The sequence below is a fragment of the Lethenteron reissneri genome, chromosome 49 (genome assembly GCF_015708825.2).
Source record: "Lethenteron reissneri isolate LAM-NWPU_2019-01 chromosome 49, ASM1570882v1, whole genome shotgun sequence".
Taxonomy (NCBI): domain Eukaryota; kingdom Metazoa; phylum Chordata; class Hyperoartia; order Petromyzontiformes; family Petromyzontidae; genus Lethenteron; species Lethenteron reissneri.
The window spans coordinates 8825266-8841147 of NC_083827.1; the positions used below are offsets into that span (position 1 = coordinate 8825266).

The following is a 15882-nucleotide window of genomic DNA, read 5'->3' on the forward strand; positions in this document are numbered from 1 at the left end:
GGTGCAAAGCAGGGCCCAGGAGTGAGGCTACAGTATCACTCTAGTTGCACTTGACATTGGACAGGTGTGCTTTGAGGACACCGTGTGTCACCGTGTCATCTTCACGTGTCTCGACTCGTCCATTGCGTGTCACGTCCGGTGTACAGCTCAAACGACCTGGCACCTCTGCCGGGCTGGCTCGGCACAGCCCCCGGCGTGAATCTGTCCAATTTACGTCCCGCGCCCGAAACGCTGAGTCGCTCTTTCTCCAGCGGTAACTCGGGGGGGGGGGGAGGGGGGTTTACTGTGCAGTCGCTTCGGGGCTATCGGTCGTGGTGTCACCGAGAGCTCCGACCCCGCGCGCACGCGAACGTTTGACCCCCTGCAAAACATCGCCGGGTCCGTGGTGCATTGTGTTGCCCCCCGCCTGTGTTGTGCGCCCGCAGGGTGGGTTACCTGGCCGGGCAGCTCGCCACAGCCATCCAGAGCAGGCAGCCCGAGCTGGGCATCAACGAGAGGGACGTGCTGTGCGTGCAGATTGCAGGACTCTGCCACGACCTGGGTGAGTTCGAGTTCAAGTTCATTTCAAGTTCATTTATTAGGTATAGCCCTGTGAGCCATTCGGCTCTTGAATCGGGTGCAACCGCAACAAACAAAAAACAAAAACATGAACAAGAAAGCATCTTAAAGTGACTGACTATGTGCAAACTGAAAATCCAGGAAAAAATAACAGCAAAAATTCCAGAAAAAAAGCACCGTACACCAACGCTGTGTGCAAAATCCCAGTGGGATGCAAGTCTGTTTGAGTTTTCGCCAGCCCACGTTGTTTGCTGTTGCCAACGACGATGACTGATGGACGGGTGGATGGAAATCCTGAAGCGTGTCGATTACCAAGGATAGTAATTTGCTTCCTTTGTGTGCGCAACATTTTCTCACCAAAATGTAATTTATAGTGACAAAATGTTTTCATGCTTTAGACCAGGGGTCGGCAACCTACGGCTCCGGAGCCGCATGCGGCTCTTTACGGGCTGCTTCTTGACGATGAGTACGTATGTACTCAGATGCATTGCGGCTCTTGAAATACTGAATTTTGTACCGAATTTGAAAGAAATGGCTCTTCTTGTTATTTTGGTTGCCGACCCCTGCTTTAGACCAAGAGAATGACTACATTATAGGCACAGGCTAAGAGTTGGCTAACATTCCACAGGTTGTCATTGAGTAGATCAGGGGTTGGCAAGCAAAATAAAAAGAGGAGTCATATCTTTTTTTTTATTCAGTAAAATTTTTTTTACATTTCAAATGCTGCGATACACGTGAATACGAAACGTCACGAAAGCGGCTCCTTAAAGGGGATGCACGCGGAAGAGCGGTTGGTGTTTCATTGGTTGTTCTACCCTCCGTGGTCGCGTGGATTTTTTTCCTCCGGGTCCTCCGGTTTTTCCCTCCACATTTTGAAACATGCATTGAGATTATTTCGATTATTTTGGCTGCTATAAATGTCCAAATGATGGGCCACTTTGTTGAGCTATTATTTGTGGCCAGGTCGCTTCTGAAACATAAGTTAATACCTCGGTGAGCTTTGCCTGGTAGGATGGGGATGGTTTAGTTTTATTTGTATGTGTTTGGGCCATTTATTTACCTATATTGTACTTTGCAATGCTCTTATGTTTTTGTACTGTTTGCTGTTGTAACGTTCTTACACGCCCCATCTGGACATCTTTGAAAAAAAGCTTCATAGCTCATCGGATTCCTCCAGTATAAATAAATATTCTGATTCTGTTCACTGCACTGTAAACCCAACGACCCGAGTTTCAATTCCTGCCCACAGCCGAGGGCAATGGCGAGTGACATTGAACCCATCCTGGCCTCCCCTCCCCCACCCTCGCAAACCCACACTGACCAGTTTGGTGGGAACGGGCACAGGTACCCCATGATCGCCAGGGAACAAATACTTCCAGCAGTGAAATGACTCTCGTTGTGGATAAACAAAATATATATTTGCCAAAACGACACCTTTGTTCGGCTTTAGGTTATTGTCATAATTATTACGTCCGCTGCTTGTGTTACAAAGACTCACGGTTCGTATCCAGCAGCCTCCCTGGTTAATAGTGCGTGTGAATTAATGATCAACATACGAGGCGTCTGCATCACATGGGATGCTAATGATTCTTTTAAATTGATGGCAGACTGTAGGCCATTGTGTGCCAGCGTCATGATCCAAATTTTAAAACTGTATCTGTAAATTACTCAGTAAAAATCGAGATAACAATCATCGCCCCTTCCAGCGACAACTTGGTGAGATCTGCCGAAAAATATTCATGAGACTCAGAAATAGTCTGTTGCAATGCTCTCGCAGCTGCCGCAGAATCCGGTCTAATGTTTGATGTGCTGTTGTGTGTTGAGGATAGTGAGGAGTGGTCGTGTAGTGGTTAGCACGCTACGAACCTGGCAAACCGAGTCCCACTCATGATTAATTAACAGTGGCAGATATTTGAACCGATCCAAGGCTTCCTCTAGGTTAAGCAGCCTTAAATGAGTACCTCGTGCAGTGTGTACACAACACCAATTGGAGGTCGGGCACGGTGCTTGGCCACCCACCCCATCGTGTGCCATGCCGGCCTTCATAACAGCACTCACCCAACAGTCTGTCAGGGGCTTACGGGGTTTCTTTACCTTTGTCTTTGTTTAGGACACGGCCCATTTTCCCACATGTTTGATAACAGCTTCATCCCAGCTGCTCGTCCCGGATGCAAATGGAAGGTGATACCTTTGACAAGTTTTCAATATCTTTTTGTCAGTGACACCTCACGTGCAGTATTTTGTTACAATGTTTAGATGCTTTATTGTAGCATAACTCATGCAAATGGGGTCTCCCAATGTGCTAGAATTTGTAGTACCCTTCCTAATAAACGTTTTTGGGTTATATCGCGTTATTTATAAATGTGTCGTAACCCTTCACCACCCGACACGGCCAATCAGCAAAAAAAGTGTCACGTTGACAAAAGACAAATAGTTCACTGCTTTAGCCCACCAGTGTGTTGAAGCGTGAAACCACAAAATTTACAATTTTTTTTTGCTGATTGGCCGTATCGGGTGGTGGAGGGTTACGACACATTTATAAATAACGTGATCTAACCCAAAAACGTTTATTATGAATAATATTGGTCGCGTGTTAATTTGTAAAACCATCAGATAATTTTCTGTGGCAGGAGGACTGTCACTTAGAACCCCATCAGCACTCGTAATGAGTTTATTGTGGTCGTTCGTTTAATTGCACTCATCATAATTCTGTAACTCATTATAAGTAGTATCGATCCATATTATTGCTGGTGATGAGTAAGTGTGCTGTTTATAAGTATGCACTTATAGTATTGCTTCGTTTGTGAACTCATCTGTCAAATAACAGATCAAATTGTATTTTTACTGTCAACAAAAGCAAAAAAGGAAGATCTTAACATTTCAGCCGACTGGCCTTTAGGAAATGTCTTAGTTATACTGATAATTAATCAGTTTTACTGATAATCCATTTTATTGTACTGATTGTAAGCCTAATGGTTATAGGCATCCATCTAATCATACTGACGTGAAGCCTAAACATATTAATCACACACATCTGTACCGATTGTTAATCATCGCCTGGTTTACCACGGCCGCACACGACTCATTGCGTGTCCGTGTCTCCTTCAGCACGAGGTGGCCTCCGTGCAGATGTTTGACCACCTAATCCAGGCCAACGGCCTGGAGGAGGTTCTTAGCAAGGAGTATGGCCTCAAGTTGCCGGAAGACCTGGACTTCATCAAAGAGCAGATCGCTGGGCCCCCGGCTGACATCGCCAATAGCTCGGGTCCTGGTAGTGGCATCAATAACTGCTTTGCCAAATCGCCGCACGTAGACCGGGAGGAGGGTGGCCTGCAGGTGCAGGCAAAAGAAGTGAGTTGATATCGAAGGGTTTGCATAGTGGCGCTTTGGTTAAAGTGCTCAGCCCGTAATCGGAGGGTTGCGATTTAAAATTCTTGTCGATGGGGTGACTCAGCCTATCCATGCTTCCTCTGTCACTGTCCTGCTACTCATTCTAGATGTGAAGCTTTCGTGACTGCAAGTATTCATACTCATAGGTTTTTTCGGTAAAGTCATGTAGGTAGCAAAATAATAATAAAATAATAATAAATGAAAAATAACTAAATTAAATCCTGACATTTTGGAGGCAACACAAGTTTCCGTCTTCAGGTGGGACCATCACAGCTAAGTGAAGAGAAATCCAAGAGACAAGATCTTAAATGCTGGTTAAGGGGAGGGGGGAGGAGCTGATCTAAATGTGGCAGTCAGGGACTGGGAGGGTGGGGGGGGCTACTCATTGTGGCGTATTTGTAACCTCGATGAGGAAACTACTTTGCCGTGATTTCATCTTTGCTATAACATTTGTTATTGTCCTGCCTGTTCCTCTTGCACATATAGCTTTGTGCACAAAGTAGCAACTCGTGAGTCTTATGTCCTGTTCTGATAGTGAACATGTATAGTCCTGGGGGAAGCTGAATGATGTCTTCACTGGCTTCCGCTGAATTTCCACACTTGCATGAAGGGCTTCCTCTGATTGTGTCAAAGACTCTCTGTCAATCTTAGTCTTTGTCAACCTTTTCTTCCTCTTTGCCAAACGGCAGTTCCTCCCAAGTGTTATCCATCACGCCTGTAGCCAGGCATCCAACACACTTTCGTCTTCTTCATTTTATTCCGGTGTACAGTCCAGCTCTTTCAGCAGCCGCTTGTCGTAGATCACTTTCATCGGTGCTTCTTGCCGCCCACGGGGTGTGCAATAGTATTCTTCAGCATCAGAGTTCACAAGCTTCTGCTTCCTTGAGTAGCTTAAGATTAATGCTCTTTGCTTTGGAAGTCAACATTGATTGGTAATGTTGGGAGACTGGTGCCCACCCATGGAATGTGGCATTTCTACCATTGGCTCAGAACCACCAAAAGAGATGAATACCTTCTCATTGATTGTCTGAGCAGGGAGAAACTTCTTACGCTGGTTAATGAAAGTATTACATTTTGGAAGATGTATATTTCCGTTTTTTTTACACGCTTTCTATGAACTCACTCTCCGGGTTGTTGTTGTCGTATCCTCAAATCTTGTAACTCAATGTTAACCCACTTCCCAATGTGGTATCGACTGCAAACTTGGTATACTTATGTCATACTGATGACAATACTATATTCTATCATTAAAAATAAATATTTTTAAACAATCTTTTACACACTTTCTATTAACTCACTCTGTTGTTGTTGTCGTATTCTCAAATCTTGTAACTCCATTTTAACTCGCTTCCCAATGTGGTATCGACTGCAAACTTGGTATACTTATGTCATACAGATGACAATACTATATTCTATCAAAAAAAAAATTTAAAATGTTATTTTTAGCCTTGGGTGTAATTGTCCACGGTCAACTGACGTTGGCTGTAAATCACCATGGTCACTTACGTTATGGCAAGCTTCGGGGCCACTTTCTGGAGTCGTGGAGTTGTTCCATTACTAGTAGAGTACATTTCATTAAAGGGTGTTTTTAAAAAAGTTTTTTTAAATATTACTTGTTGTACAATTTACTCCCAATTTGTGCCATCAACATTGAGCCATTCGACAGATAATATAATCCAATGGGAAATATTTCAGAGCAGTGTGGCCCTTGAATCAGAGAGTGGCTGTGGATAAGATGTGTACAGGTATTCTCCACAACAACCTTCAAGTGACCCTAATTACCCCGTCGAGTTGCTGCTGAGCCACATTCTGGCCACCCCGCGGCCCCACGCTCACCACACCCGTTGGTCACTGATGGTCTCCCACCCAAAGGCTAACCCGGCTCTCCCGAATTAGCTTCTGAAAATCCTACAAGGTCAGATCCATTTGGGTTGATTTTCTCATAGGCATTGTGGGATAATGTAGCCTCGAGCTGTATGCTTCAAACGATGCAAAATCTCCGTGCACCTGCCCCATGTTGAATGGTTTACAAATCTTATTTTTTGTTTTTCCAAAAGTGGCCATACAAGGGCAGGACCAAGGACAAGGGGTTCCTGTACGAGATTGTCGCGAACAAGAGCAATGGCATAGATGTGGACAAGTGGGACTACTTTGCCAGGTGCTCATGTCACATCCTCGCCTTCCGTTGCGCGGCGAGGCTATTTGAGATTTTTTAACATGTAATTTAGCGACTGCTTATGTTGCATTACGTTATTTTGTGGGTAATTGGTGGGCAGCGAATCCACAAAGTCTCTGTTATTACGTTTGCTACCTTAAACAAGTAGAGGAAAAATCATAAATGCGCACGAATTGCGTAACGCTTTTCGACTCGAGTTTAATTCGACGCCGCATCCTCGTTGTCTTCACCGGCACGAAGCCACCTCGAGACACTTTCAACTTGAGTCTGAAAACTTGGCAAGACGCCCCTCGACAATAGTCATGAGGCTCGGTGAGGCTTTCCTGGGTAAGAAAGTGTAATAATCACAATCGCAATATTTGTTGGAAAGCATCAAGAAACGTGGATTCATGTACGTTTCTTCAACTCTGCCTCGCTGGCCTCTCACTGTGCTGTGAAGAAGGGCTATTGCCCGAAACGTCGCCTATGATGTAGTCGTTCTTAAGGCCACACACTTAGTGACGAATGTGTTGATTTGTGCTTAGTGGGCCACTGCCAAAGCAGCAGCAGCAGCAGCGGCGGCAACAACGCCAAATAATTAACTTACGTTTCTGCTGCGTGTTGCTAGGGGTGTGAGAATGCATCGATCCAACAATAACGATTCCTAAGTTAAGGATACATGCATCGAATCACTCGTCTGAGAATTGACGCTTTTAAATTCACGTACATTGTATGAAATGCGTTCACGTGACCCCTCCAACCACGAGAGGCTGCTACGAATTGTATTTTAAACCTCAATTGGTACATTCTTTTAGCATTTTTAGGGGAGAAAATTGTTAGAGGCTTATATTTGAGTAACATTCTTTCCCTGACGCTATTCGACAACTCTCATTCTTGGGAACTTAACTCAGCCGTGAATGCAATTACGACGATAATTTACAATCCTCTCTCAATCCACTGCTGGATGACGCCTTCCCCGTGCCCTTATCACTCATCGGGGTTGTTTGCCTATACTTCCCCACCATGGTCACTGCGGATTTGTGAAGGGTGGTACTCATCAGAACCAGTTTGGATATCACCCATCACTGATGGTTCGCCGTGGCCAAAAATCCCAAGACAGATCATAGATGTTACAGTGCATTTGATAACCACTGCGCCACCACTCCACCCCACTTAGTCCTTTCGCTTTATAACTGATATACGACAAGGCCATGCCCGGGGTGGCAATTTACATTAATTTGCCAATTGTGTAACCCAGGAACGTTGGTTTCCCTCCACAGGGACTGCCACCACCTCGGAATTCAGAACAACTTCGACCACAGGCGCTTCATCGAGTTTGTGCGCGTCTGTGAGGTCGAAAATGAAAGGACGAAAAAAGTGATTTGCTTCCGAAACAAGGTGAGATGCCCGATGTCAAAGCCTACGTGTAATATGACTTGCTCATCACTGCTGCTGGCTGACGGGCCTCCGCTATAGGATGCTCTTGAGCATTGGGGGGGGGGCGGGGGGGGTCAGCAACCAAAATAACAAGAAGAGAACATTTTTTCGAATTCGGAAAGAAATCAAATTTCAAGAGCCGTAATGCGCGTGAATACGAGACGGTGGGTCCTTCATAAATAACGTCACGAAGCAAGTCCCTAAAGAGCCCGCCGCATGCAGGTCGGAAGCCGTTGGTTGCCGACGCCTACTTTATAGTGTAAAAAAATCGAATAACGTAAATTAAGTAAAAAAAACAGCTGCCCCGTATTAGGGGAGCCTAAAGAACTGCATGTGGCTCTGGAGCTGCCGGTTTTCCACGTTGCCCATACGTCTCGGACGAGGTGGGAGTTTTTCTGCTGGAACTGTGCTCTTTAGCTGTGATAACAAACAATTATACGGTGGGAGGGAGGATGGCGCATCACAAACACGGCATCCTTTACATCCACGAACGACTTCTCTGCCACACACCACTCTGAGCGGCGACAGCTTAGCAAGCGTTTGCTAGCCACGTGGAGAGATGCAGGGATGTGCGTTGTGGACATGAGGAGGGGGGGTGAGTGCGGTGAGAGGGTTTGGGCTCCGCGTGACTTACCCACGCCCACGTTGTTGTGCCCGTCACCGCAGGAGGTGGGCAATCTCTACGACATGTTCCACACGCGCAACTGCCTGCACCGCCGCGCGTACCAACATCGAGTGGGCAACATCATCGAACTCATGTAACGCAGCGCCCCCTGCAGCTCACTCGTGCACACACACACGCACGAGTACTTGCTCACACGCACGCGCATACTCGCGCGTCACCGACTCACACACACACGTGTACTTGCGTGTCTCCGACTCGTGCCTGACACATCAGCGGAAACTCGCTGCACAGCACTTGGGTCGTATCAAAAACTTCGTGGGGCAGAAGGGGGGCGGGGTCAAATATTCTTTGGTCAATAAAATTCGAACCACTTATGCAGCAACCTGTGTCCAGAAAAAAGGGGAAAACCTATTCTCAGTAATATTTTGTTGAGTTAAATAAAATATTCAACCCTTTGCCCAGTTCACTGCTTCATGAAGGTTTGCCCACGCCATGTTGATCACGGATGTTATTTGACCAGACTTCACCACGCTGGTGAATGCTGGTTGGTGAAGTGGGTGGGTCAGGGACCCGTTTAGTTATTACTCGGGTCACCAGAGTTATAGCCCGTGCGCTAACCACTGTGCCACCGTTACCCCAATATCATCTACAGTACATGGCAGTCATTTTAATTGCAATATGTTTTGCATTTTCACGATAAATTTAATTTTCCATAATAAAGGTTTTTTTTTGTTGGGTTAGATCGCGTAAATATATAAATGTGTCGTTAAACCCGCCACCACCCGACACAGCCAATTAGTAAGGTTTGTCACGTTAACAGAACTTGCCAACTCGTTACTAGTTCAGCACACCGCTTGTGTGTTGGAGAATAAAATTCACAACATTTACAATTCAGTTTCATTGGTTTCATGGTTTTAAAGAGAATGTGGAGCTTCTTGGCCACAGGAGTCGCTTCTGCTGTGCAATCTCTTTAGCTTGGAACCTTTTGGTCCAATCACGAGCACTCGCAATCCGGACTAAAGTTAAAGTGCCGCGCATTCGGCACGAGTGAAAGATGGCAGGACAAACGCGACTCACCGCATGATTTATTTATATATATTCTACTGCCGTTAATTGTGTGCTCTTTCGTCGGTATTCTCCCTCCAAGGATCAAGGAGGCTTTCCTCAAGGCAGATAAGCACATCAAGATCGAGGGATCTGGCGGCAAGATGTTCTCCATTTCCGGAGCGATTGACGACATGGTGGCCTACACAAAGCTCACAGGTTGGGGCTGCACATAGCGGCGGCCGCTGGCGATCGATTGTTAGTTGTGAAATATTCCTTAGGGACACCCTGTGCGCGTTCTGTGCAATATTGACGTGTGCTTGTCTTTGTTTTTATTATTACACACTTTTATTTTAACTTGTCCGTTTATATGCTTTCAAATCTTGGATACTTAACACATTCCTGCGGAGGGAGCTGGTAGGAAAGTTGGGTTGCTCAGTCAATGGCTAGGGTCAATGGCGGCGTGGTGTAATTCCGCAAATATGGCCGACTGTGAGAGCGGGCACAAGCCGGCCTGAGTAGGTTAAACGTTAAGTTTTATAAGGGCACCACGGGGTGACCAGCCCCTCCCCAACCAGCCCCACTCCTCCCACCCCCCACCCAGCCCCACCCTCCCTACCCAGCCCCTCCCCACCCTCCCCTCCCCACCCAGCCCCTCCCCACGCTCCCCTCTCCACCCAGCCCCACCCCTCCCATTTTTGGATGCACGACGGACGGACGGACACAATAATCCCCTGTGGGCTTGTGGAACCGGGTGGTTCCTACCAGTATAAACTTCACTTGCATTACTGAACAAACATATCTCTCCCTGCTATGATTTTCTCTGCGTTAATCACTTGGGCTGCTTTAAAAAGGGCGATTTCTTTTTTGGTGTCTGTGCGTTTCAGACCTGATTTTTTACGAGATCCTGCACTCGCGCGACCCCAATTTGAAGGAGGCCAGGGTGATCCTGGAGAACGTGGTTTGCCGGCGCCTCTACAAGTTTGTGAATCACACGCAGCCCGGGGAAGGGAAGAACCCTCTTGTAAGTGCGCAAGAAAGGGCCCACTGCGGACCCATGTGATGAAATGCGCTTGTGATTTGACTTAAAAATTAACCGGACATTTAAAAATATACGGTTGATCATCGATAATCCGGTTCGCGATTATCCGGCTGCTTCCAACATTATCCGGGAGTTTCAGGCCGATCCGGCGAAACCGGCGAAACCGCTCCAGGCCGACGATTGGAACCATGTCCGTGACAATAAAAGTAGCTAATTCTTGAATTCAGTGTAAAATATTATATACAGTACATTATATACTTACGTACAACTTAAACAATGAAAATACTGCACTACATGCATCACCCCATGCCGGGTCTTCGCGATTGGAGTAGCAAGTATGGTACAGTAAATAAGTAACTTTTTACAGGATATTCATTTTTGTACGTTTGTATATTTGTCTGTGCCAATTTCATCGAGTAAACAAATTTAAAACACTACATATTTTTTAAAATCGACTTTACCGAAAGGACCAGAGAGTATACTAAAATATTTATAACAACACCCAAAAAGCACAATGCAATAATGTGCAAAAATAACCAATTTTAAATAATGATGTGAATTATTCAGCTTTTTTGAAAATCCGGCGCCCCCTTTCTGAAGCAGCCAGACTGTAGATCAGGTATATTGGTTACTTGGCAGAGATGTCATGAGTTTTGTGATTAGTTTTTTTTGAGTGATCTGAATTGTATGTAACCTAAAAGTGGATAGACTGTGGACTGTAAAGGAGGTTGACTCAAAGAATCAACAAGGAATTAGTCTTGATTTGAAGCTTTCGTGACTGCAGGGATTCATATTTTTTGTTCTTTCGGTAAAGTCACGTAGAAGGGAAATAATAAAATAATAAAAATATAAAACAATAAAATTATCACGATGTTTCGACTGCAACACAAGCAATCATCATCAGGTGTAAAATCCACAGAAAGAAAAAAAAACATTTCTGTGGATTTCACACCTGACGATTGCTTGTGTTGCAGTCGAAACGTCGTGAGAACTTTATTGTTTTATATTTTTATTATTTTATTATTTCCCTTCTACGTGACTTTACCGAAAGAACCAAGAATAAGGAATTAGTCCTTTAAATACCACGGGGAAACCAGCCGGAAGATGAGAGGGAAGGGGGTACATCTTCAATATATGAACTCAACACATTTGTCAATAACACTGCCTTGAAAGGAGGGGAAAAATATATAGGTGATGTTTCACGCAGTGCTCTTTTTTATATCACACAAAGGCAAGAGCGACAGACTACGAGTTTTAGAACGCACTCTACCCCAATGGGGCTCCGAGAAGAAAAGTATTATTAAAACAATATCCAGATGAGCAGTTAAATTGGTTCACAAATTAGTTACTTCTGAGTAGATAATGAGTAACAGACAAACCTTTAAAAAAAGACAAAATGAATATATTCTTGCACAAACTCATCTGTGTTAAAAGTTAAATAAACAAAAAATTCTGCCACATTGCATCCTGGGTAACCATGTTACAGTGTGGTGGTATCTTATTAAAAAGAGTGACCCATTGTCTGCGTAGAGACTAGGGTCAATAAAATTCGTACCATGAATTTTTTTCCTGGTTAAACAATATTAAATGTATTAATAATGGAATACGCTTCGATATATTCTGTGATTCTATGATGTTCCACGTTTAATTGTATCTCTTGGATTGCTGAATATGGTCGAATTGTGGGTATTGTTGCGACGTGTGGATTTGAATTGTGCAGCGTTTGTGTACATGTGGGTTTCATTGTCTGGTCTGATGTGCCCGTGTTGGTGACCTCGTCCTTGCAGGATGAGGTCAAACTGGCGAAGGAGATCGCTAACTCGGAACCGGAGACGCCACTCAACGTCAAGTTAAACCCAGAGGATTTTGTGGTGCACGTAAGTGGCTTTCTTTGATGATGGTTATTCCAGTAATGATGATGATGATTACTCTCTTGTTTATGATGGTATTCTAGTAATGATGATGAAAATGTGAGTTGGTTGATACTTTGTTGTATTGCCATTGTACTGAGACCACCGTTGTTAATCATTACACATGTCCGTTGCAGGTGGCTAGGAGTAGGCAGTATGGCAATGGATTGATCTGTTTGTTTGGAGATTTGAGTGTCATCTATCATGTGTGTCGGTTATCTTTGGTTACTGTAATTTTGTCCCACACCAAACATTCAGTAATGGTATTGGATAACATCCTGATCCAGGACTCTGTTAAAATATAAATGTGAATCTCAGTGAGGCTTTTGTGAGTTTAACACGTAGGCTTTCGCAGCCAATATTATCCATAATAGAGGTTTTTGGGTTATATTGCGTAAATATAAATGTGCCCGACACAGCCAATTAGTAAGGGTTGTCACGTAAATGAAACATGCTAATTCTGAACTAGTACAGCACACCGGTGTGTTGGAGAGTAAACACACAACATTTACAAATCGATTACCATGACGTTTCTCCCGTAATTACAACCAGCCTCATCAGGCGAAAGCCAGAGATGTGGAGAAATCCTCCTGTTTCGGTCCATATAATTTCATTATATTATGTATTGGGGTGGATTGGCGATGCAGTGGTTAGCACACTATGCTACAAACCTGACGAATCGAGTTCAATTCCTGGCCACGGCTTACATCATTGCCGAGCGATATCGGAACCAGTCCTCCCCCTCCCCCTCCCCCCTCGGCCGACTTGCATGCGCCAGCACGGTAAAGTTTGATAACCCCCCCCCCCCCACAAACAAATTAAACCCATGATTGAGATATCCTGGGGGAGGCCTTCATCCAGCAGTGGATTAGCTGGGAGGTGGTGCCGCACGCCTCTAATCAAGCGCTGTGGGTGGGTCAGGGTTGGTGGATTGAACAAGTTTTATCAATTTTTCGATTTAAAGCTTTCGTGACTGCAGGGATTCATCTTCTTGGTTCTTTTGGTACGTGACTTTACCGAAAGAACCAAGAAAAAGTTTTATCAAACGCCCTTGCCGTGGTGTATTGAGGTGCCATACCCTGGCTCGCCAGGAGAAGGCAGTACAGCAGAAATGTGTACTCCACCTGTATCGCCTGTATGAGATCATTTCCCCAGAGCATCACGTGGGTTTTCTCCGGCTGCTGTGGTTTTCAACAACAACCGCCATTCGCCGCAAAGTGGCGGTGACGTCACCACGACGCTTGTGCCAGGCCATGTGCACCTTGAGGCCACGTGAAGTGTCGAACGCCCGCTGGCAGGAGGTCATGGGACAGCCCCGGGTGCCGTGGGTTGACTGAGATGACTGGCAGATGCACCACCTCTGCCCCCTGGCGCTCCGCTCGTTGTTGTGAGCGTTGCTCCTCTGCTGTGGTTTTCTCCCACGTGTAAACCCTCATCAATTGGCCGATAACACCGTAATATATAGAGGGACCGCTGCAGAGCTTGGGTAATGGTTTGGTGCCAGCTCATTGTGTGGTTGCTGTCCTGCTTGTCTGTGGCTCCTCCTCCTCGCGCCGCTCCAGTTGTTCTCTCCCTACGAAAATGAGCGAATAACTGCGCGGCGCGTTACAAGTTGTGAATTTATGAAATCGCTGCGATAAATAGTTTTTTGCTTTTTTTATTCACCAGGTGTTGCGTTGAGTGTTTCATTTTTGTGCTGCGTCGTCGTATTTAAATCTCGGCTGAAGCGAGAGAGAGAGCGTTATGACGTTGTCCCCTTGCAGGTAATTAACTTGGACTACGGAATGAAGGAGAAGAACCCCATCAACAATGTGTGGTTCTACTGCAAGGAGGATCCCGACAAGCCGTTCAGAATCTGCAAGACACAGGCGAGTGCGAGCATTAGAACAGTGACGGCCAGGTGTTGGGCCACCACGGTGGTGAGATGTTATCTCCCTCGCCTGGTATGCAGGAGGTCGTGAGTTCGATCGCGACTCTGACGATCCCTGCGGTATATTTGGAGTTTGTATGTTCTCCCAGAGCTTTGCAAATACCCAGGTCATTCTTACAAGTGAGACTGATCCTGGTCTCTTGAGTTATCAACCTGGTTAGATAGAATAACCTTAAATCGTGAACCGTTCGCCAACCGACACCGATGCGCATGATGAAGTACGAGCGAACGCATGCCCATGGGCGGCACCGCATGGGGCAGAGGTTTTTATTCCAGCAGTGGATTGACAAAGGGGCAGAACGTTATGTCATTATAACACTGTGGTCAACTACATTGGCTCTCTCAAGCTCCGCTCGGACTTAAAACACATTCCTGCTGAGGGAGCTGGTAGGAATGTTGGGTTGCTCGGTCAATGTCCAGGTTCAACGGCGGCGTGGTGTATTCCGCAAATATGGCCGACTGTGAGGGCGGGCACAAGCCGGCGTGAGTAGGTTAAACGTTGATATAAGGGCACCACGGGGTGACCAGCCCCTCCCCACCCAGCCCCTCCCCTCCCCACCCAGCCCCTCCCCACCCAGCCCCTCCCCACCCTCCCCACCCAGCCCCTCCCCACCCAGCCCCACCCTGCCCACCCAGCCCCTCCCCACCCTCCCCTCCCCACCCAGCTCCACCCTCCCCACCAGCCCCTCCCCACCCTGCACGACGAATGGACGGACACAATAATCCCCTGTGGGCTGGTGTAACCAGGAGGTTCCTACCAGTATAAGTATCTCTTTGTCCCTTGCTATTCATATCGATTGACCTAATGTGCAGTTTATTTGGGACGGTAATACTAAACTATTGAACTGTTTTTTTATTTTTCCAGGCAAGGTCCACTGAACTATAGCTATTCTTTTAGGAAGCGACCTGGCCACAAGTGATAGCTCAACGAATTATGGCAGCCAAATAATCTTAATAGCTGGGAGCCGCAGACACTACGCAACTGACATTGTTGTTGCCTTGAGAGCAGTCGCCCCTTGCACGACGATGACGAGAGAGAACTTGTGCGATTAACGATACGGAACCGGTACAAACAAACAAGGTCATGGCCTTTCTTTTCCTGCAGGTGTCAAAGATGCTGCCGGAAATATTTCAGGAGCAGCACATTCGCGTTTACATCAGGAAACTGGAGCCGGAATACCTCAAAGCTGCCAAGCAGTACTTCGTGCAGTGGTGTCTGGACAAGAAGTTCATCATGCCTCAGGTCTGATGCCTCCGCATACACGAGTGACACTCATTAGAGTTTGACAAAGAAAACTATCATAGCGCAACAACGCTTTTTACTAAACAATTTCTTATTTTACCAAGTAAGGCCCACTTAGCAATAAAGCTCTTTTTCATAAGCGATCTGGCCACAAATGATAGCCCAATGAAGTGGCTTATCATATGTAAATTTTTAGCAGCCCAATACTCTAAATGCACGTTTCTAAACGTGGAGCGAAAAACCCGAGAACCCGGAGAAAAATCCACACGACCACGGGAACAAGATTCAAACTCCAAATATATACGGCAGATGTCAGAGTCGGGATCGAACACACGACCTCCTGTATACCAGGCGAGTTGGTTAACATCTCGTGACCTCCGCACCAAATGGAACACAGGTCATGCCAATAAAATGATGGACCTACTTTTACGTGCCATATTTGTATGTATGTTGAACTTATTTTGCGCCATACGTAGCCAACCATGTTAATCGGAGGTGGGGGGGGGGGGAGGACATGAAACTACGTACGAATCGTGCAACTGAGTTGA

The 15882-nt window shown here is 45.9% G+C and overlaps 1 protein-coding gene across 1 annotated transcript in view; it reads left to right on the forward strand.

The window, feature by feature from the left end:
- Window positions 1–15882, forward strand: part of SAMHD1 (SAM and HD domain containing deoxynucleoside triphosphate triphosphohydrolase 1) — a 39814-nt gene that overhangs the window by 20808 nt on the left and 3124 nt on the right. The window contains exons 6-16 of the mRNA XM_061572027.1: window positions 426–541; window positions 2669–2739; window positions 3667–3909; window positions 6006–6106; window positions 7384–7501; window positions 8207–8298; window positions 9313–9428; window positions 10097–10233; window positions 12039–12128; window positions 13925–14029; window positions 15197–15334. Of these exons, the coding sequence (XP_061428011.1) occupies window positions 426–541; window positions 2669–2739; window positions 3667–3909; window positions 6006–6106; window positions 7384–7501; window positions 8207–8298; window positions 9313–9428; window positions 10097–10233; window positions 12039–12128; window positions 13925–14029; window positions 15197–15334 (1327 nt within the window). The remainder of the gene's footprint in view (window positions 1–425; window positions 542–2668; window positions 2740–3666; window positions 3910–6005; window positions 6107–7383; window positions 7502–8206; window positions 8299–9312; window positions 9429–10096; window positions 10234–12038; window positions 12129–13924; window positions 14030–15196; window positions 15335–15882) is intronic.